Here is a 22,395-nt window from a genome sequence, read left to right on the forward strand (position 1 = left end):
CCACATTCCTAATAGCCAACTCCTCTGAGCGCACTGGTCAGAAATTGTCAGTGATGAGGTAGCTGAGAGGAAAAAAGATGAAACGATGTTAAAACAGTCTAGTACTAACCACTTCTTATCCAGCAATCCCACTTTAGAGAATAAATATTTATCAACTGATTATAGCTACCTTGTACAAAATACAGGAATACTGGAAACAAGCCAACATTTAGGGATGGGTTATGCAAAAACTATGCTGAGTAGATGAATCCTTATGAAGTAAAGTGTATTCTATAGAAACAGAAAAGTATATAATGTAAGAAGGGAAATACCTTTAGTAATTTTTATAAAATTACAATACAGAAAATCAAGGCGTAATAAAAACTATGTTTTGCGTGGGATTAAGGACAAAGCAAATACATTAAAAGAACAATTATTTTCAATGGAGGTGTTCTTTGTAGTACTTTCTTTACTAAAGTTAGCTAAATACGGAATAAAAAAAGTACCTTTACAAGATCTGAGGCAAATGATTTTATCTATAGGCAAAATATCTGTGGGTATATTTATATAGTTTATATAAACTCACAGATAATCATGTTTAATTAGGATATTTTTTCACTTGCAACGGATGTATATAAACTTAAGACACCATTACAAGTGAAAAAATATCCTAATTAAACATGATGCATATTTAAAAGAAATGTTATTTGTTTCGCTTTGTATGCTCAGTTATCCTATGTGAGCACCGGTAAAGAAGGATGCAGTTCTTATTTCCTCCAAATTATCTCACTGCCACATAAATGATGAGAAAGTTAAAACCAAGTTCATCCTAAGTATGTCATGTCAAAAAGAAGGAGAATACAGGCACTGGATACTCAAAGACAAATATTCTTTTTTTTTTTTTTTCAAAGAAAAATATTCTAAGAGCAGAAACTTTCTAGCTAAAATAATATTAATTTTCAGTATGACTTTTTAAAAATATGGCTTCCCTGGCTTAAGGCTTGGAACATCCTAAACCAAACTGAACAAATGAAGTGATGTGGGCCTGGAAAAAGAGAAATAATGTGCCAAGTCTCTTTACCCTGGCTGATAAGGTGACAGGGTCCATAATGAAGAAAAGAACTTAACACTTAAACAGGACAGATATAGAGTCATTTATATTCTTTCAAAATATCTATGGTAGAGAATAAAATCTCAAGAAAGAGAGAACGTTCAGATTGTGCAGGCTGTTTTGTTATGGCTAGGAAAGTACCTGGGAGACAGGAACAAAATAAAGCAGCTTTTCTTATTAAACATTTATTGCTCTGCTTAAATCTGTTTTGAAGGAGCATAGAAATACATGAAATACTATACTGGGTAAGATCCATTCTTTCCCCAGCCAGAATGCTGAGGCTCACACAAATCTGATTGACATGCAATTGAAATATGTGACTGTTTTTCCTTGACGTCAGCTTTTAATACTGTCCACATTAAAGGTGAAGTCCATTCCAACAACTCTTAGTGGACACTTAGGATACTCATAAAGTTGTCCAAACCCTTTCAAGAAAATAGCATCTGCGCTCTTATAAGGATGATACAAAAATCCTTTCTTAATCTATCAATAAAAGGCAGCTAAATTAAAAATTGCTGCTTTCCTCCGAGCAGATAATTAATTAAGTCTCACTCTAGGAAGAGCTCCAAAGCACTTTACACACGGACACTGGCCTACAGGACTTCTCACTGGAAGGCTGAGTACCTCACTTACCTCCTCAGTTTCTTAAATACTGTAATTTTCAGACCGTACTTGTCAAACCTTCTCCACCTTCAAAAGGTTTTAATTAAACTAACATTATGCTAACATTAAAATAATTTTTAAAGAAAACAAATTCATCCACAAGCCTGTCACTGCACTAAACCTCTTTAATTTGTCCACAGGCATATCTAATTTATAGCTGGAATCACCTCACGCCTAACAGAACAGAGCCAGGCTTTTTAAAAGGCATTGCTTACCGTATCCTCAGAACATGTTGTGCCCAACTTTCCCAGTGTGCTCGTTTAATGAGTATATATTATAGGAAATTCAGTGTATGCTAGAGGTCCATCAAAATATGAGAATAGATGCCACAAAAAGCAAATTTTACCACCAAAACATAATTTTAACAGTTTCATCTTACCTCTTCACCAGACAGATAGTAAGCTGAGAGTAGTCCACCAACAAAGCGTATATTTACTTCAAAAACAGAAACCTCAGCATTCTGTGGAAACAAAATAAAGGAGGTTCATACATAAACGATAGTACACAATTGAGAAAAATACCATCATGATAAAGTAGACTAAATATTTAAATTTTGCTCACTCTTACATGCTTGCCCAGAGCAATTTATAAACAAGAGAAAAAGTTCTGTCTTTTAACAGTGTCAAAATACATGTAAATAGATGAAATTATTTTGACTATTAAAATAACAATTATAGGGCACCTGGGTGGCTCAGTCGTTAAGCGTCTGCCTTCGGCTCAGGTCATGATCCCAGGGTCTGGGATCGAGCCCCGCATCGGGCTCTCTGCTCGGCCGGGAGCCTGCCTGCTTCTCTCTCTCCCACTCCCCCTGCTTGTTTCCTCTCTAGCTGTCTCTCTCTCTGTGTGTCAAATAAATAAAATAAAATCTTGAAAAAAAAAACAATTATAAAATATTTGTAAAATTATTTCCTCCCTCTGTTCAACAACAAGATATGTAGTACTTAGTATTCTCTATTTGTGCAGATGACACAGGGCCAGGACATTTTATTTTTCTATTCTGTGTTCTCCTTTTATTTTATTCATTTGCCTGCTTTTTCTTCCTGAAAGGCCATTCAGACCCTTTGTATTTTGGCTGGTAGTTGAACATCATTCTAGCATTCTTCTCATATCATGTTAAAGCAGCACAGCTAGAATGCAAATAGAATTTGGAGTTGGAGGGACCTGGGTTCGAGGGGCTGGTTCCCAAATTCCTGCCTGTGGCGTAGGATGGTCACATCTTTCTGAGAAGAAATTTCATCTGCATAAAGGAGTTTGCCTTTATTATTCACATTTATTATTCCTGTGCTAATCTCTTTATGTGGACTGTGTCCTTTAATCCTTGCACCAACCCTGTGAAATAATTACTAGTCTTATGTCCATTGTACAAATGGAGAAACTGAGAGCGTGGTTACTGTGACATCAGACAACTAATAAGAGTAGTTGCATCAGAATTTGACTGGAGTCCTCTGATCCATAGCTCTGTTATCCTGACTCCTATATCTCCTCACATAATAATGCACCAAGTCTCTTTATTAGTGGTCATATAATTGTGGCATATAATTAGTAACTACTACCAATACTTGTATTATTTTACAATACTTGACATGCTGTTACTAGAAAATTTAACATAGCTAACCTACAATAGGTGTAAGATACACGTCAATCTGCAGTTAGCTTCTTTTCATGTTGACTGGCCTACTGAGTAGTTGTTCACTTTTGCATAAGGTCAAACCATTCACTGATAATCATAGGGGCTAAGAGCAAACTATACTATATGGAGTCAATATCTGACAGATGAGCTTAGTTAAAATCATCCAAGATATTATTTCTTTTAAAAAATATTTATCAAGCAACTACCATGTGCCAGGCACTGTCGTAGGCTCGACGGTCATGGTAATGAAGACTGACAGGGTCCTCAAACTCAGGGAATCTATACTTTAGTAGGAGGAAACAACCGCAGAAAAGAAAAATGGACATATATTTTCATTTAATTCCCACATGCTCTCTCTAAAAAGTTGTAAGGATCTAACAATAAAGGTAAAATATTTTTCAAAAAGTTTCCTGCAAAAGGAAGATTATGAAAACAACTTAGGAGAAAGAATTACAGGGAACCTGGATGGCTCAGTCTGTTAAGCGGCTCTTATTTTTTGCTCAGGTCATGATCTCAGGGTCCTGGGATTGAACATCTCCCTCTGCCTCTCACCCGCCCCCCTCTCTCTCAAATAAATAAATAAATCTTAAAAAAAAGGAAAGAGAATTACTGGGCCAGAGTTAAACAAAAGCATCATAATATAAGACTCTGGTGAGTTTAACAGTATTTCATAATTTGCAACATGCACCTGATATAATTTGACTACAAACACTCTATATAGGTGCAATTTATCAATGAGGTGTATCATTCTGAATGAGCATTGTATAAATATTGGTAAAAGTTTTTATATTCCACAAGATTACTGATAAGGAAAAAGGAAGGGAATTCGTTAATTTTTGTTCACACAGCTATATTTCTTATGTCTAAAGATAACAATGTCTTATAATAAAATCTAATGAATTCAAACCCTCAAATCATATCACTCTATTTTTACTTGTGTTTTTCAGTTTGTTTTTTTAAGATTTTATTTATTTGAAAGAGAGAGAGCACACGAACACAAGCAGTGGGGGTAGCAGAGGTAGAGGGAGAAGCAGGCTTCCTGCTAAGCAGATAGCCTGATGTAGGGCTCAATCCCTGGGATCATGATCTGAGCTGAAGGCAGCTGCTCAACCGACTGAGTCACCCAGGTGCCCCTGTTTTTCAGTTTCTAAACCTGAGAACAGTCTTCCACATTTCTGCCTATTAAACCCTGTAAAAGTGATTTTATATTCTGATTCTGGCTATGGGTTCATTAGATATGCATTCTCTTCCTCCTACAAAAATTTTGGATAATCAGGACTTTTATAGACACCTGATAAAAATTATTGCAAGGTGGAAGACTGAGCCATGTCAAATACCATCAGAAATATATCTTCAGCTAGACATCAGTCACCTATTGGGTACAGTTATTCAACCAGTTATTGATCTAGCAATGTATTCCTGAACCTAAATTCTGTTTATCTTGCTCTGTCTGTAAAATATTGAGAAATGACCTTGCAAAGTACCATGCTCAAGGTCAGTTGCTTTGCCTTTTGAATTTCATGGATCTAACAGTCTGGAGAGCCTGTCCAAGAAGCAAATCTGGCTTGTTAGTGAATCCATGAAGCTTTCCAGTGATTGCTGTGTCTTTGTCTTTAAAAGTCTTCCTGAGAAATGTCACATCACCATTAGCAGTACTCAAGAGGCATCATATTTTCTCCTTTTGAAAACCGGAATGACGTTATAATTCCCATTATTTTTCCTACTTCTTTTCATCAAAGTTAAATCTAAATTATTTTGAAACCTTGATTTGAGAGATCTTTCAACATTCTGGGCTGCATTATGTTATAGGTCAGAAGATTGAGATTTAGACACTTTTGGTCACTCTTTACAGATCCTTATATGAAAAGGACTAAGAAAATAAAAGTTATCCCACCATAGCAAATTGGTTTTCTATATTGGAAACAACAGACCATAAAAACACTACCCTAGAGTCAGAAAGACCTGGGACTGAAGGCTGCTTCTAGAACTAGCTGAGCGTGAGATCCCAGGCAAGTCACTTACTCTCTTCGAGTCTCTGTTTTCTCATCTGTAAAAAGGGACGAGGCATTCTTTACAAGGCACTATGAGTCCATGAATATAAAACACTGCGCATGGCACATGGTGGAAAGCACTCAGCAGAGAGCTGCTGTTGCCCACTGCACAGTAACTCAGCCTCAATCAACTAAGGCCTAGCTTAGCTTATTTCTGCAGGGGTTACTCGAAAATCAGAAACTCCAGAATCCTAATATTCTAAATTCTAGAATGCAAACTGACGCATCTACTCTGACCCTCACCGGAATCCTATTTCTTAATGGCTAAAAATCCTCTTTTGAAATATAGTATCCCAACCAAACTTCCTTTTGGGTTTGATCTACTTTATAGGATATCTGGATTTTCAAGAGGGAATTTCAACAATCAGGGTTTTAGGTTATTTTTATACATTTCTGATTATGATTTCCATTAAAATAATCTTACTAAATCTAAAGTGAATATATTCATCCCATCAATATTCATGCAGTGTCTTCTAAGATGTTCTGGAACTTTTCCAGTGACTTAGCCTAAAGACAGAGAGGGGTTAGAGCAGGGAGAGGACAGTATGTCAAGAAAGGGAGCCCCAAACAGCCTATAACACTAAAATCTTCTGTGATTTTTTTCTAAGAATTAATGTGAATTTTGCAGGTTCCTTAATCTTGTGTTTATTTTAAAATAGAATTTCCTTCCTTAAATCTGTAAGTCAGGTTACGTTGCAAGAATATACTCCATGTATTCTAGGGCTAATCCACTGTTATATGTGAGTGCCAGTTTGAGAAGAATATCCAGGCTTCTGGCTAAATTGTATGCACCTATTCGTTAATATCACACTTGATAAACAAGTGGAAGTTGGAAATTTTGGCTGAAGGCCTAATCACAAAAAAAAAATCTGGATTGGAGAAAATGCTCTTTCACTTTGACTTTCTGTCCCCAAAAGCCTTTGAATCGAAGGACACACCTAACCACATTCATATATAAATTTAATAAAATATATGGTATAAATAAGGACACATCTAGAACCAAGAAGGGAGTATGACAAATCATGGAGAAATTAGCCCTCAGTACTAATCTCATATTGTCTTGGGTGTCTGAGACTTATAATTTCTGTAAGTTTATCCCTGCATATTTCTGGCCTCTGGTTCACTACACATAAAAGTGAATTATGTGATAAACTGATGAAAAATGCTAAAATGGATAAAAGTTTAATCAATAAACCATTTTATAAATCTCCTTCTCCCAATCCTTAACATTATATTCCATATCTCTATTGGGAAAGGCTTCCTTCAGTCAACAGATTTGATTCATGAGCACAAAGAACCTAATTCTCTCTGGGCAAGAGGGAAAGTGAACACTTCAAAATTCTTGTTTCAAAACCAATGCCTAAAAGACTAACTTTCTCCCACCAGACAAGACAGCATTTTAAACAACTCGGAAAAATTTATTAGGTATTTATCAGATATTTTTATAGGCAATTTATTCACCAAAATTTTCTGTAAAATGATAGATTTTAATAGATCTCAGTAAGTGAAATAATGGGCCTGGCCATTAGAATAACAAATTTATCTTATAGCAGAGATTTAGCCATAGTTTTCTTTTGATGGAGCAGTTACAGAGGCAGAAACTTCCCCTGAAGAACTTTTATTTCTTTGCACAAGACTTACAATTATTTGGAATCAAACTTATACCAAGTTTAAGGAATACTTAGTTCTTATGATTCCACAGGGCATGACAGATCTGATTGCACTAAATTGAAAAAGACCTCTTGGAAGAGGACTTTTATTTTCAGAAGTATTTTAATAATATTCTGAGTATTTGGTCCCAATTCTTAGACTTTTTTAAGGATAATTCTCTGAGCCCTCAAATCAGAGACTACTTCTTTGCTAGCTATTCTTCCAAACTCCCTGCCAGTTCATTTTACTCAGTGAACTATAAGCGAGAAACAAGCAAACATTAGTAACTGCCCTACAACAATGCAGTAACTATGTTTAATAATAACTGCTCTGCTACTAACATATATGATTTTATTTATTTATTTGAGAGAGAGAGAAAGAGAGAGTGAGCAGGAGGGAGGGGAAAAGAGAATCTAAAACAGACTCCAAGCTGAGCCCAGAGCCCAAAGTGGGGCTTGATCCCACGACTGTGAGATCATGACCTAAGTTGAAACCAAGAGTCCACGGATGCTTAACTGACTGAGCCACCTAGGCGCCCCAAGATGAGACTTTCCAAGCCACTGATTAAGAGTGGTTAACGGCCTATACACCTTGCCTATGTTTAAGCTTTAGCAGACACCTTTATTTATAAATAGTATTTCAAGGTGCATGTTGCATTAATATTTCAAGGATTAAAAGCATAAACTCCTTTTTAACAGATTAAATTGCAATATTAAACAATGTAATTTAGTGTAACATATGTCCTAGTAGCTTTTAGTTTCATATTTAAGTAACATGATATACCCTTAAGATGAACAAAGTGCAAGTTCTTTAGGCAAATAACCATCTCTATGTGAATAGGTTGGTTTTGCTATGCAGGCCCAGAAGAACCCTTGAGTAGCAGTCCAATCTAACCCTAATTACTGTCAGAGAGAACAGCTCAGTATCCTTTTAAAGTCAAAACGCAAATCATCACCCCTGGCAGGCGCTGATTAGCATTCAGATAGAAAATACTGAATAACTCCATTCAACAAGATAATTAACTTATCTGCACCCATAAGGATATAATGCTGCTCTAAAACAGACCAAGGCAAATACCAAGATAAAAGTCACTTCTTTTATGGTCTATGGCATAGAACTCTGGACCTAAGTCAAGTATTCATCCAGGCATTTGAGAAGATCCAAAATTGCTTTTTGAGGTCAATTTATTTACATCCTTCCAAAAGGGAACCTTATTAACTTATCTTCCTGAAAAATAGGGTGGCATTCTGTCTGGATAAAAGAACAGTCTGGAACATTAAACTGTTGGTGGGAATATAAATTGGTGCAGCCACTGTGGAAAACTGTATGTTGGTTCCTCAAAAAAATTAAAAACAAAATATCATACGATCCAGTAATTCCACTTTTGGGTATTTACTGAAAGAAAATGAAAACGCTAATCCAAAAAAGACCTTTGGTATGCACACACACACACACACACAAATACTACTCAGCAATGTGAAAAAGGATAAATCTTGCCATTTGTGACATGAATGGACATAGAAGGTATGATGTTAAGTGAAATAATTCAGATGAATACCAAATATTTTTACAAATACCATTTGATTTCATTTATATGTGGAATCTAAAAGACAAAACAAATGAACAAACAAGAACAGAAACAGATTCATAAATACAGAGAATAATCTGGTCATTGCCAGAGGTGAAGGGGATTAAGAAGTATAAACTTCCAGTTATAAAATAAATAAGTCACGGGAATGAAAAGTACAGCATAGGGAATATAGTCAATAATACAGCAATAATGCTGTATGGTGAGAGAGGGTGCCTATACTTAATGTTGTAAGCATTGCATAATGAATAGAATTGTGAAATCACTGTATTTGAAACTAATATAATATTGTATGTCAACTATGCTTCAAATAAAAAGGGGGAAAGAGATAAAGTTACTTTTGCTACCAGTGCCTCTGTTATCTTAAACATACAGTATTCATTACAGTCAAAGATACAACGCAGGTGGCTTGTCAAAGCCCCGCCATCTCAATGTGTTGCTAGGTAAGTGTTTGGGATAGGCTAATCATCTATCCTTTGTCATTCTCAAAGCTCGGCCACTCATACAGAGGTCTCACTTCACCTCAATGAAGAAAAATGCTTTTTAATAGTAATTTTAATATAACTTTGGCATTCACTGAGGTTTTATATATGAAGTTATTATCTGGAGAAAATTTCTAATATTCTATAAAATTCATACTGAAGACAGTTTTCAATAGTTCCCATCCAAGGATGTAGATAAACAATACTTCTTTGAGGTAACAGTAAAGAATGGGAAGCTCAAAACTGAATTTAGAAATGCCCAAGTATGAAACTCTTGATCACTTGTCCTTATGTTAATGATTTTCCTATACCAGGAGCCACCACAAATCCCTTCTGGAAGTAGGCTAGATAAAAACAAGTAGATCAACTGCACATGAACTCCAGATCTTTCCCAACTATTTCAAAATATGACACAGTACAATTACCTGTGCACCCTGTCAGCTTGTCTTTAGCTGAGTCTAGCACAGTCTATTGGGAAGAAGGACAAGATAGCTTACCTTCTCATTCATTTAATTAGAATTTATTGAATACCTATGGAAAAATGCACTCTAATGAGTACTGTGATATTAAGATTACATGCCAAACCTTGGAGGATTCATTGTCTGGATGCCTATATATTTCTCAACTCTTTGTATTTCCTCTCCAAAAACAGGGTCACTGAGTTAGACAGACCCTGTTCACCCACAGCTCTTACTTGCTGCACGATTTGGGGCTGATTAAATAACCACTCTTCATCTATAAAAACAGGGAAAATACCCCTATGGTTGTCACAAACACTAAACAAGATAACCTATGGAAAAAAATCACCTAGCATGTCCCCATACTCTTTATCTCTGTACTCTTTAAATGGTGGTTTCCTCTTTCCTTTCTTCCTTCCTAAGAGAACCTGGCCCCAGCTAAGTACTCTGTTTTTCCTTCTAGACTATAAGCTCCATGAGGGTAAGTAACTGACCCTTAAAGGGTATTTGGTAAATAATACATGAATGAAATAATGAATAATCAGTAACCAAGAATTTGTCTTATATTCTTTGTTTTAGGATTACTTCGAATTAAAACCACAAAACTCACCCATTGGAGTCTACCCTTAGAGGTCTGCCCAGATCTTTGTGCCTCTACAGATACTTGAATGGAATACAAAGCTCCACCTGGGAAGCCCTTGCTCCTACATATTATCCCAGTGATTTATTTTAAGCCAGTTATTAAAGCCATTTGAACTCTGTGCTACCAAGTATGCAAATTGAATCAACTTGCTATGCCTTAATTAAAGAAAATGAGTTTTAGTTAATGACCATATAAACCAATAAAAAACATTTACTTTACACCTTTAAGTGATGCAAATTGAATATTTCACATACAAACAAATTTATTCTTGACTGAAAGACTGGTTTATACTCAGGAGCATCACAGGATAAACCAACTCTCAACAGCAGTGTTCCTGTTTCAGTTTCCTTCTTATTTTTCCCTTGTAATAAATTTGGATGCATTAACTTTTTTTTGCAATACCCTCACTTTGCCAATTATAATACTTTATCAGGAAAAAGTGTTAATTTAAAAGCAAGCAAAAATTTATGCAAGCTGGAATAATATTACATGTTATCCCTAAAAATAAAAGAAATTTTCTCTTTGCTTAAGCTTTTCCAATCTCTCCACCCATCAAATAAATGGAAAAAGTTTGTGTTTTCACAAAGAAAGCTGCATAATTGTTGATATAGTCACCTGAATCTATGGGTAAATTGAACGAATATAAAACAAATTCTCATAAAAGACATATTAAAACCAACTACAAAACTGTAAGCTGAAGAACTTTATAAAACAATGATTAGGAGAGTAAAACAATATAACTTTCCTCAACTTTATTTACTAATTTTAATATAAAAAGTACTATCACTTAGATGTTATTGATGAACTTTTTTTAAAGGAAAATATGACAATACCCAAAGAGAGAACTATTAACAAATATGTCTGAAGACCTCTCACATTAGCAATAGTATTATATAATAAGCAGAAGCTTGAGACCTGTGGCTATGATTTTTAAAGTATATTTTGAACGCTACAAACCAAGATTATCAATAACAGTTCTAAAATGGCATTTCCACAAGTCTGTCAATTAATTGGATAAAACTCTTATTAAAAAAGTAAAAATACAATTTTGAATAAACAACATTAAAGGTCAGTAGCTTAGCAATCACTCAGCAATAGTCCATTCACTTTATCTTGTAAGTAAGGAAGCAAAAAAATTGGCTCTTCTCCACAGTCTGATATCCCCTATCAGATTCACTCTGCTTCCTCACAGGTCCCCATAGTCCCCAGAACACATTCATGTCACCTAGTAGTGGTCTGAGGTCAGCCAACTGCCTTCTGTTACCTTGTCTGTTAGCTCGAGAGGCCTTTGTGCTTTAGTTCTTTTAAATAAATGATCCCAAAGTTTCTCAGACTACTGCTGGGTCATGAAAGCAAAGAACTGTTGCAGTATTTGGGGAGGTTTGGGGAAGCCATTCTTTAATTATCAGACTAGGGACCTGGATACTATTCAGGTCCAGTAGCACTAACATCTACTTTCTTGTCTTCAATCATACAACTTTAGATAAATGAGTTCAATAAAGATGCAGGATACAAATTAATATATAGAAATCTGTTGCATTTTATACATTAACAATGAAGCAGCAGAAAGAGAAATTAAGAAAACAATCCCATTTACAATAGCACTAAAAATAATAAAATACCTAGGAATAAACTTAGCCAAGGAGGTGAAAGACCTATCTATACTCTGAAAACTAAAACAGTGGTCCAAGAAACTGAAGATGACACAAACAAATGGAAAGATATTCTATGCTCATGGATTGGAAGAGCCAATACTGCTAAAATGTCCATACTACCCAAAACAATCTATAGATTTAATGCAAGCCCTATCAAAATATCAACATTTTTCATAGAACTAGCACAAATAATCCTAAAATTTGCATGGAACCACAAAGGCCCCCAAAGAGCCAAAGCGATCTTGAAAAGGAACAAAGCTGGCAGCCTAACAATCCCAGATTTCAAGACATACTACAAAGCTGTAGTAATCAAAACAGTATGATCCTGGCACAGAAACACACACAAAGATCAATAGAACAGAATAGAGAGCCCAGAAATAAACACATGCTTATTTGGTCAATTAATCTATGATGAGGCAAGAATATGCAATGGGGAAAAGACAGTCTCTTCAACTCATGGTTTTGGGAAAACTGGACAGCTATATGCAAAAGAATGAAACTGGACCACTTTCTTATACCATACACAAAAATAAACTCAAAATGGATTAAAGACCTACATGTGAGACCTGAAACCATAAAATTCCTAGAAAACATAGGCAGTAATTTCTTCGACATTGGCTGTAGAAACATTCCCTTAGACAAGGGAAACAAAAGCAAAGTGAAAGGATTGGGACTACACTAAAATAAAAAACTTCTGCACAGCAAATGAAACCATCAACAAAACGAAAAGGCAACCTACCGAATAGGAGAAGATATTTGCAAGTGACATATCTCATAAGGGGTTAATATCCAAAATATATAAAGAACTTTTATAATTTAAGACCAAAACACCAATCTGATTAAAAATGGGCAGAGGATCTGAATAGACATTTTTCCAAAAAAGACATACAGATGGCCAAAGGACACATGAAAAGATGTTCAACATCACTCGTCTTCAGGGAAATGCAAATGAAAATTACATGAGATATCACTTTACACCTGTCAGAATGGCACAATACACAAGAAATAACAAGTGCTGGCAAGGATGTGGAGAAAAAGGAACACTTGTGCACTGTCGGTGGGAATGCAAATTGGTGCAGCCACTGTGGAAAACAGTATGACGGTTCCTCTAAAACTTAAAAATACAATTACCATATGATCCAATAATCTCACTACTGGGTATTTACCCAAAGAAAATGATAACACTGATTTGAAGATATGTGTACCCCTATGTTTATTGCAGCATTATTTACAATAGTCAAGACATGGAAACAACCCAAGTGACCATTGATAGATGAAGAGATGTAGAAGATGTGATGTTTACACTTGGTATATTACCCAGTCATAAAAAAATGAAATCTTGCCATTTGCAACAACATGGATGGACCTAGAGGGTAAAATGCTAAGTGAAATAAGTCAGTCAGAGGAAGACTAATACCATACGATCTCACTCATATGTGGAAATTTAAGAAACAAAAGAAAAAAAAAGAGAAAAGAAACCCCCCTCCCCCAAAAAACCAGACTCTTAAATACAGGAAACTGGTATTAACACAAGGGAAAGGGGTGGGAGGATGAAATAGTAAAGGGGATTAAGAATATATTTATCTTGATGAGCACTGAGAAATATATAGAATTGTTCAATCACTATATTGTACACTCAAAACTAATATAACCCTGTTAATTGTATTTGAATTAAAGAAACAAAGAAACAAACAAATACTGGTTAACAATAGAAAAAAAATTATTTGATTTAGGAGGACTCCAGTTCCTATTCCCCCAACCTTTTTTGAAAAGGCTATGGGGAGGGAACCCACTACCCATTTTCTCTCCCACAGACAGCTGAAGACAAGCCCTATTTAAAGGTAGGTAGCTGAATTTACTTATACTTAACAAGGTGGGACAGAAATATTAGTAAGAGACAACAAATTCTCAAAAAGAAACAGAATTTCTTTTTTCATTGCTTTAATTTTTCATACTCCATTCTATTGATAATATTAGAGCTACCACAAGTCATTCCAATCAAATAGCTATAGAACCTTGAGGAAACCACCAGCTCCCTGGGTCTGTTTTCTCGTTTTTAAAATAAAAGAGCTGAACACATTGATCTCCAAGGTCCGTTTATATTGGAATATGTCTTATTTATATTCTCAATTGAATTATAAGGCAGATTAAACATAGACTTATCTAATTGTCCTTTAAGGCAATGATCTCCAAAATGGGGCATATAAGGCAATTAATAAGAGGGCTGGGACAAAATATTCAAACTTTTAATTTATACAGGTTTCTAATGCACAGAGTTAGGAAAAACATTTAGTTTTACTGATCTTTAATATTCTGACACTGGTATCCTCACTGGGCCTGTGGGAGATCAGAGCTCCACAAACTGGGGGTGTTGACAGCGAAACACTCTCTTTTTGTCCATTCTCAACATACAGCATGTTGCTTGTGTCTGGTTATGGGGATTTACAGGTATTGGATGCATACCAGATGGACAAGAGGCTTACAATGCTTTCTTTGAAAGGATCTCAGATTAAAAATAATACCAATTATGCAAAATTAGTGAATGAGTAAAAAACAGCTGGGCCAACACTCTTCCTTTTCTTAAAACAAGTTTTTTGGTCAGCCTCATTATATGAGGTAAAACAGTGACTATGGAATTAGATTAGCTCTGACATGACGTTGTCCTCCCAAATCAAAATTATCAAGAAGTACTGCGAGTGTCCAGTCTCCTTAATTCTGAACCTTTTCCTTAGTGTATAATGGGTTTTGAAGTATTTGTTAAGAATGATAGCACACATACAAAGATTTTTTAAAAGACTTCAAATACACAGTGACGGAATTTTATACAGCTAAGGGTATACAGTGAACAAAGGTGGAAGCCGTGTATGTGCGAGAGTGGACGCTACTGCTGTTGGATGCGTATTGAGAGTTTAGCGGAGTGCCTCCATGGTATTGCTGCATCAGCGTTCAAGTGGCCTGTGGGGCCCTCCAACAACGCTAGCCCCTTCCTCATGCAAGCGCATGTCCTGCAGAAGAGCCCGCAGAAGCGCAAGCAAATGCAAGTCCCTGATGTGATTCCCCGCCCCCCCATTTGCCCTTGTGATCAACAGTCTCCCTCGCCTCCCAGGGCCTTTCTCCCTTGTGCACTCCTTAGAAAAGACCCCTGTGGCGCTCAACCAAAACCTCCGCTCTTTTTGGTTTGATTTGACCATTCTGGCCTTAGCCTAGGGCCTCAAAGGACTACACCCGCCCTAAGGAGGGCAGGTACCCCAGGTCCCCTCTGCCTGGACGTCTCTGTGTGGCCCCAAGAGGCTGCTGCGTACCTCCTCATGACCTGTGACTAATAAATTTCTCTATTTTAATTTCTCTGTGGTCTTTTGTTGAACTGTAGCTCATCACCTGGCACCTTGTGCTCCGTTGAACAAAATCAAAACAATGTGCCATGGCACAGTGCAAAACAGGATCTGTGTGGAACCACACAGATCTGTGCCGGACTCACAGCCCTACCACACAACTAGCTGTCATCTGGCTAAGTCTCTGAAGCTCCGGTTTCTAAACTGTGCAGGCAGGAAAACAATGCCCATCTCATAGGATGGTTGTGAGACTTGAACAGGAAGGTCTCGATAAATTTTAATTCCTTTTTCCTTACTCTTAATTATGCCAAAAAAACAAAACAAAACAAAGACGTACTTGTGTAGTAATGGAGGGCAAGAATTTAGTGTGGTACTATTTAAAATTGCATTATTTGTTTCTGTTCGGTCATATAACACAGGAATTGGCCCCACAACAGAGTTTGTCCGTGTTAAGCTGAGATTTAAGAACTGAATTGGCAGCTTTTGTTAAACTCACCACATTAAAATCTAGATTTTCTTCAACCCATGATTTTGCCTCTTCAAATTCCTCTTTCATTTCCATTATAAAAAGTGTATCCAGGGCATCTACTATTGTTGCTCCTTTAATACTACCTGAAAATATCAGAAAAATATTTATTGATTAAAATATTTGACAGAGACATACAAACAAATTGACCATACTTGGAAAGGGAGAGGAAGAGGATAATACTGAATTTATTAATAAACATAATACTGAACACAGTCTAAGATTCTTTCACTGAAAGAAAATTTAAAAGCTGCATTAAAACCCAGCTAATAATTATCACAGGCTATGGATTGATACACTAATCTTTAAAGTTTCTTCTGAGCTGTAGAAAATATCCCTTAGAAATTTCATTTGTGACTGCATTCTCTAGCAAGAAAAAAAGGATCTGAAACAAAGGAGCAATGCACATATTAATTTTAATGTAATCACATCCAAGTGCACCTGTGCAAAACTTTTAACTATAATTAGATCTAAAATTATGATAGCTCTAATAAGTCATTATTCAAAAATGGAATTCACCCCCTCTTTGAAAACCTGACTGATCCTAACCTCCCCTCCTACCCACCCAGCCCGTCTTGACTCTATGATTCATTTCCTCCGAACCCCCTTGACGTCAAGATTTTACACTGGTCTTGCACTTATCACTTTCTGCCTTTCAGTGTAATTACTTGTGTGCATCTCTTTTAGTCTGCAAACTTCCTCAGAATGGAGAAGTCATGTCTTCTTCATCTGCACATTCCATACTAAGAGTCTTAGTATGTTTCAATGCTTAATAATAATTTAAAAAATCATCAACATATTAACAGAGAACCAAATAATCTCTTTGATAAAGATTATGACAAATTTACACAAAACTGAATTATTAACGATACAAGCAACTTTCATAAGGATAAAAGCAAAAACAGAATTAGATTTTAAAAAGTTATAGTAAATAATGAAAAACTAAAGGCTTCTGAGTCTGTATGAAGTTTCTGAATTTGTCCTCAATTCCTGTGTCTTACTGCCCATGCTTACTGAAAACACTACTTTATAAAAACATCTAAAATCACTTCTACTGCCACTACTCCAGGTTTGGGCTCTCTTCATCTCTAAACTGTGTCACTGTAATAGGCCCACCAGCCTTTCTTCCACTCTGCCAGCTCCTCCTAACTATTCTTATAATTCCCTACTCCCTACCTGAATTCCTACTTCATATGAATATCCGTACTTGAAAGATGAGTATCTACTGAACCATCTAATGCTTTGACAGCTATTTACACACAGGTCTTCTGCACTAGGCCAGGAACTCTGCAAAGACTTGCACTGTGTTGATTAACACCAATGCTGGAAGGAGAGCCAAGCACATGGAAGATCCTGAATAAATGGAGAAGCATAGTGTGGTGATTAGGACCGTGGACTCTGACCTTAGCCACACCTGGGTTCTGGCCCCAGCTCAGTTAATATGTGGCTAACACGAGGCAAGCTATTCTGAGGTGCATTTTTCTCATCTATAAAATGTGTATAATAATGAGGTTAAGTGAGATGTCACACAAATGGCACTTGGTACATAGTAAGTGTCAGTTGATACTGTTGTTTGTTATATGATTTGATACTGTTTAACACCTTCAGTTGCAGTATAAAAAGTCACATTTTCTATGGGGAATTAAGAAGTGTCAGAATGACTCTATCCCCTTCATCCTGTTACTTACAGGCAAAACTGTGCTGGTTAAAAAAGAATCCAGTGCAATAAGAAGGGCACTGGGTACCTCTGTGACCCAAGGAACCCAACATTTCTGTTACCTAGCTTCCTCACCTCCACAGTGGGAATGTTATTAACACCCCCAGGACCAATCACCAAGGCATGCTGTGAGGACCAAATGCAATAAAGCGTGCCAAAGTCGATAAATGGAAGTTCAGGTAACTGACCTAATCCATTCTCAATTTCTCTTCCATGGCACAAACAGGAGAAATCCAGAGCTAAAGTCGGGAGTCACCAAGATACAGTGAAGATCACCATGCAGGCTGCCTTGGCCCGCTTATCAATAAAGACACTACTTTTACCTGACAGGAAGCAGTTAATGGGGCTGACCAAATGTTCCTCAGCTGGGTCTCACCCCTGGAGCTAACACTCATGATGCTGTGCCTATATCCATTAAATGAGAATCTTTGGAAGTGTTCCCAGGCATTAGTATTTTTTTCAAGGGACGCAAGTGATTCTAATGTAGAGTGCTCTGTCTGAAGGACATACTATGCACAGTCGTTGCAGGTAACTCCAATCAGGTATGCAAGTTTCCTAGTAACATGGCCAGAGGGGCATACAAACATCACCACCCACAAGTTCTGTCAATTGCAGAAAAGTTACTGTCACTAGGAAACCAAAGCATACTCTACTCACCAAACAAACTGCTCGAATGGCCTTCTTTTGATATAGGTTTCAGTTCATTTAATCCCCAGGCATACCGTTTATAATTATTCCAAGCATGTTTCATCATCTGGGAAAAGAAATGAAAACAGGATTATAATTTGAATTTGAGAGGTTTTTGCTACAAAATAGATCATCTATTGAAGACCTAAATGTTAAAGCCTTAATACTCACTGCTTAGTTAAAAGGACAATTATTAACTAGGTGACAGTGGTACGAATACATTAGCACACACACACACACACACATACACATCGCCTCTTTATATTTACAAAAAATTTCTTTAAAAGAGCACATATTATTTTTTTATTTAAATTCAATTAGCCAACATACAATACATCATTAGTTTCAGATGTAGTGTTCAATAATTCATCAGTTGCACATAACACCCAGTGCTCATCACATCACATGCCCTCCTTAATGCCCATCACCCAGATACCCCATCCCCTGCCCCCCAGCAATCCTGTTTGTTTCCTATAGTTAAAGAGTCTCTCATGGTTTTTCTTCCTCTCCGATGACTTCCCATTCAGTTTTCCCTCCCTTCCCCTACGATCCTCTGTGCTATTTCTTATATCACCAACATCTGTCATTTCTTGACTTGTTAATTTTAGCCATTCTCACTGGTGTGAGGTAATATCTCATTGTGGTTTTGATTTGTATTTCCCTGATGGCTAGTGATATTGAGCACTTTTTCATGTGTCTGTTGGCCATTTGGATGTCTTCTTTGGAGAAATAAATGTCTGTTCATATCTTCTGCCCATTTCTTGGTTGGATTATGTTTTTTGGGTGTTGAGTTTGGTAAGTTCCTTATAGATCATGGATACCAGTCCTCCATCTGATATGTCATTTGCAAATATCTTCTCCCATTCCATAGGTTGCCTTTTAGTTTTGTTGACTGTTTCCTTTGCTGTGCAAAAGCTTTTTATCTTGATGAAGTCCCAATTGTTTAGTTCTGTTTTTGTTTCCCTCGCCTTTGGAGATGTGTCTAGCAAGAAGTTGCTGTGGCCAAGGTCAAAGAGGTTGCTGCCTGTGTTATCCTCTAGGATTTTGATGGACTCCTGTCTCACATTTAGGTCTTTCATCCATTTTGAGTCTGTTTTTGTGTGTGGTGTAAGGAAATGGTCCAGTTTCATTCTTCTGCATGTGGCTGTCCAATTTTCCTAGCACCATTTATTGAAGACACTGTCCTTTTTCCATTGGATATTCTTTTCTGCTTTGTCAAAGATTAGTTGACCATAGAGTTGAGGGTTCATTTCTGGGTTCTCTATTCTGTTCCGCTGATCTCTGTGTCTGTTTTTATGTACCGTACTGTCCCGATGATTACAGCTTTGTAATATAGCTTGAAGTCTGCCATTGTAATGCCACCAGCTTTGGTTTTCTTTTTCAACATTCTTCTGGCTATTTGGGGTCTTCTGTGATTCCATACAAATATTAGGATTATTTGTTCCAGCTCTGTGAAAAACTTTGATGGTATTTTGATAGGGATTGCTTTGAATGTGTAGTTTGCTCTAGGTAGCATAGACATTTTAACAATATTTGTTCTTCCAATCCATGAGCATGGAGTGTTTTTCCATTTCTTTCTATCTTCCTTGATTTCTTTCATAAGTATTCTGTAGTTTTTAGAACACAGATCCTTTACCTCTTTGGTTAGGTTTGTTCCTAGGTATCTTATGGTTTTTGGTGCAATTGCAAATGGAATCGATTCCTTAGTTTCTCTTTCTTCTGTCTCATTGTTAGTGTATGGAAATGCAACTGATTTCTGTGCACTGATTTTATATCCTGACACATTGCTGAAGTCTTGTATGAGTTCTAGCAATGTTGGGGTGGAATCTTTTGGGTTTTCCACATAAAGTATCATGTCATCTGAGAAGAGTGAGAGTTTGACTCTTTGCCAATTTGAATGCCTTTTATTTCTTTTTGTTGTCTGCTGAGGCTTGGACTTCTAGTACTATGTTGAACAGTGGTGAGAGTGGAATACCTGCCATGTTCCTGACCTTAGGGAAAAAGCTCTCAGTTTTTCCCCATTGAGAATTATATGTGCTGTGGGCTTTTTGTAGATGGTTTTTATGATATTGAGGTACATTCCCTCTATCCCTACACGGTGGAGAGTTTTAACCAAGAAAGGATGCTGTACTTTGTCAAATGCTTTTTCTGTATCAGTTGAGAGGATCATATGTTTCTTGTCTTTTATTAATGTGATCTATCACATTGATTGATTTGCGAATGTTGAACCACCCTTGCATCCCCGGAATAAACCCCACTTGGTCCTGGTGAATAATCCTTTTAATGTACTGTTGGATCCTATTGGCTAGTTTCTTGGTGAGAATTTTGGCATCCTTTTGGTGGGGTCTTTTTCTACTTTTGGGATCAAGGTAGTGCTGGCCTCATAGAATGAGTTTGGAAGTTTTCCTTCCCTTTCTATCTTTTGAAACAGCTTCAGAAGAATAGGCATTAGTTCTTCTTTAAATGTTTGGTAGAATTCCCCCGAGAAGCCATTCAACCCTGGACTCTCCTTTGTTTGGAGATTTTTGATTACTGCTTCAATTTCTTTGCTGGTTATGGGTCTGTTCAGGTTTTCTATTTCTTCCTGTTTCAGTTTTGGTAGTTTAAAAAGAGCACATATCATTTTTAATTCAGTTCCCAGTAACAGAAATTTAGCTTTTCGTAAAAGGATAAACCATTCGTACATTTATCTATTCCATTCTCATGAAAAGTTAACTCTGCAAAGAGTTTATATTTAAGATTCTGGTTTTTGCACAAGTTCTTTGTATTTTGTCAACCTCATAGTATATAGACAAATATACAAGGTTATCACTTTAAACACTTTGATGTATTTTGACCAAGTCTATGTGGAGAAGTCTAGATGATATAAATGAAACTCTATGATTATATCTAAATTTGGGGAAACTTCAGCTTGTTTTAATATAATCAATCTTGAATTGTATACATGTGTGTATACCTGTGTAACTGAAGACTGATTTTGTATACTCCCAATCTAGACTCCTTGTACCAAGAAGGTTTTTTTTTTTTTTAAAGATTTTATTTATTTATTTGAGAGAGAGAGAGAAAGAGAGACAGAGAGCATGAAAGGGAGGAGGGTCAGAGGGAGAAGCAGACTCCCTGCCAAGCAGGTAGCCCGATGCGGGACTCGATCCTGGGACTCCAGGATCATGACCTGAGCCGAAGGCAGTCGCTTAACCAACTGAGCCACCCAGGCGCCCCCAAGAAGGTTTTTAAAGGCCAAACCTCTCTGCCACAAATTATATAAATTATTTTTAAATTAACTTTAATAAAGTTAATTTATCTACATATAATGAAAACCAAATTAATTTCTCCTGGCTTACAGATAAAGTTCTGACTTATTGTGCTAAACATTAACTCTAGTAGAAAGTGAACAATTTTCAAGGGGAGAAATTGTTCTAAAAGCCTGTCAAAATAGTTGCATAACCACTGTATAACAGCTGTAGAATTTTTTTATGACTCAAAGAATATAATTATTTTTGTATAAATTTTTTTAAAGAGGGCAAGGGACTCTTTATGTGTCTAGAATTTATTCATGCCACTATTCCCAATCCATTAGCAACAGTAATCAAAATGTGGACATAATCTGACAAGGTTCTCCTCTGGCTCCAAATTTTAAAATATCTTAAAAAGCATCACCTAAAGTTACAAATACCACATGAGGGCTGTTTATCACTAAAAATCTTCAGTGAGATCAATATAATTTTATTAATAAGTCTTCATATGTCCCCGAACACAATAATAAATGTCTTTCTTTAGCCAATTTGTATATTATCTTCCTATCTCACTACCATTACTATGAATAATAATTACCAAAAATCTGTACAATTTGCTGGGTACTCTGCTAAATGCTCTACATTCAGTATTGTACTCAGTTATAATTACAACTCTGAAATGTTGTATTACTATTATTTGGTACATAAAGAAACTGTGGCTTGGAAGTTAAAACCCAAAGTACTTTATTCAAGGTGATGTTATTTCTTCACAGCTGAAGAGCCAGGGTTCATCCCTGTGTTGGCCTGACTCCAAAGTCATGGCATTAACCAACACATTGCATCATCTTCCTTTAATGAGTCAGCATCAGAATCTTTCTTTGATGAATCAGACTGTTGATCTTCCACCAGTCAATAGAATGTGGACAAGGTAGCATTTTCAAGATTTTTTCCTTATAATTTTATTGGAAAGTATAATAGATTTAAGGATAA

General features: G+C 36.4%; 1 protein-coding gene across 2 annotated transcripts in view; it reads right to left on the reverse strand.

Annotated features, from left to right (window-relative positions):
- Positions 1–22,395, reverse strand: part of MAN1A1 (mannosidase alpha class 1A member 1) — a 163,750-nt gene that overhangs the window by 102,381 nt on the left and 38,974 nt on the right. For both annotated transcript variants that reach the window (XM_034990407.1, XM_034990408.1), the window contains 3 exons: positions 18,143–18,239; positions 15,739–15,854; positions 2,133–2,213 (listed from right to left, as the gene is read on the reverse strand). In XM_034990407.1, the coding sequence (XP_034846298.1) occupies positions 2,133–2,213; positions 15,739–15,854; positions 18,143–18,239 (294 nt within the window). The remainder of the gene's footprint in view (positions 1–2,132; positions 2,214–15,738; positions 15,855–18,142; positions 18,240–22,395) is intronic.

The sequence above is a fragment of the Mirounga leonina genome, unplaced genomic scaffold (genome assembly GCF_011800145.1).
Source record: "Mirounga leonina isolate KUSES-001 unplaced genomic scaffold, KU_Mleo_1.0 Mir_53, whole genome shotgun sequence".
Lineage (NCBI taxonomy): Eukaryota > Metazoa > Chordata > Mammalia > Carnivora > Phocidae > Mirounga > Mirounga leonina.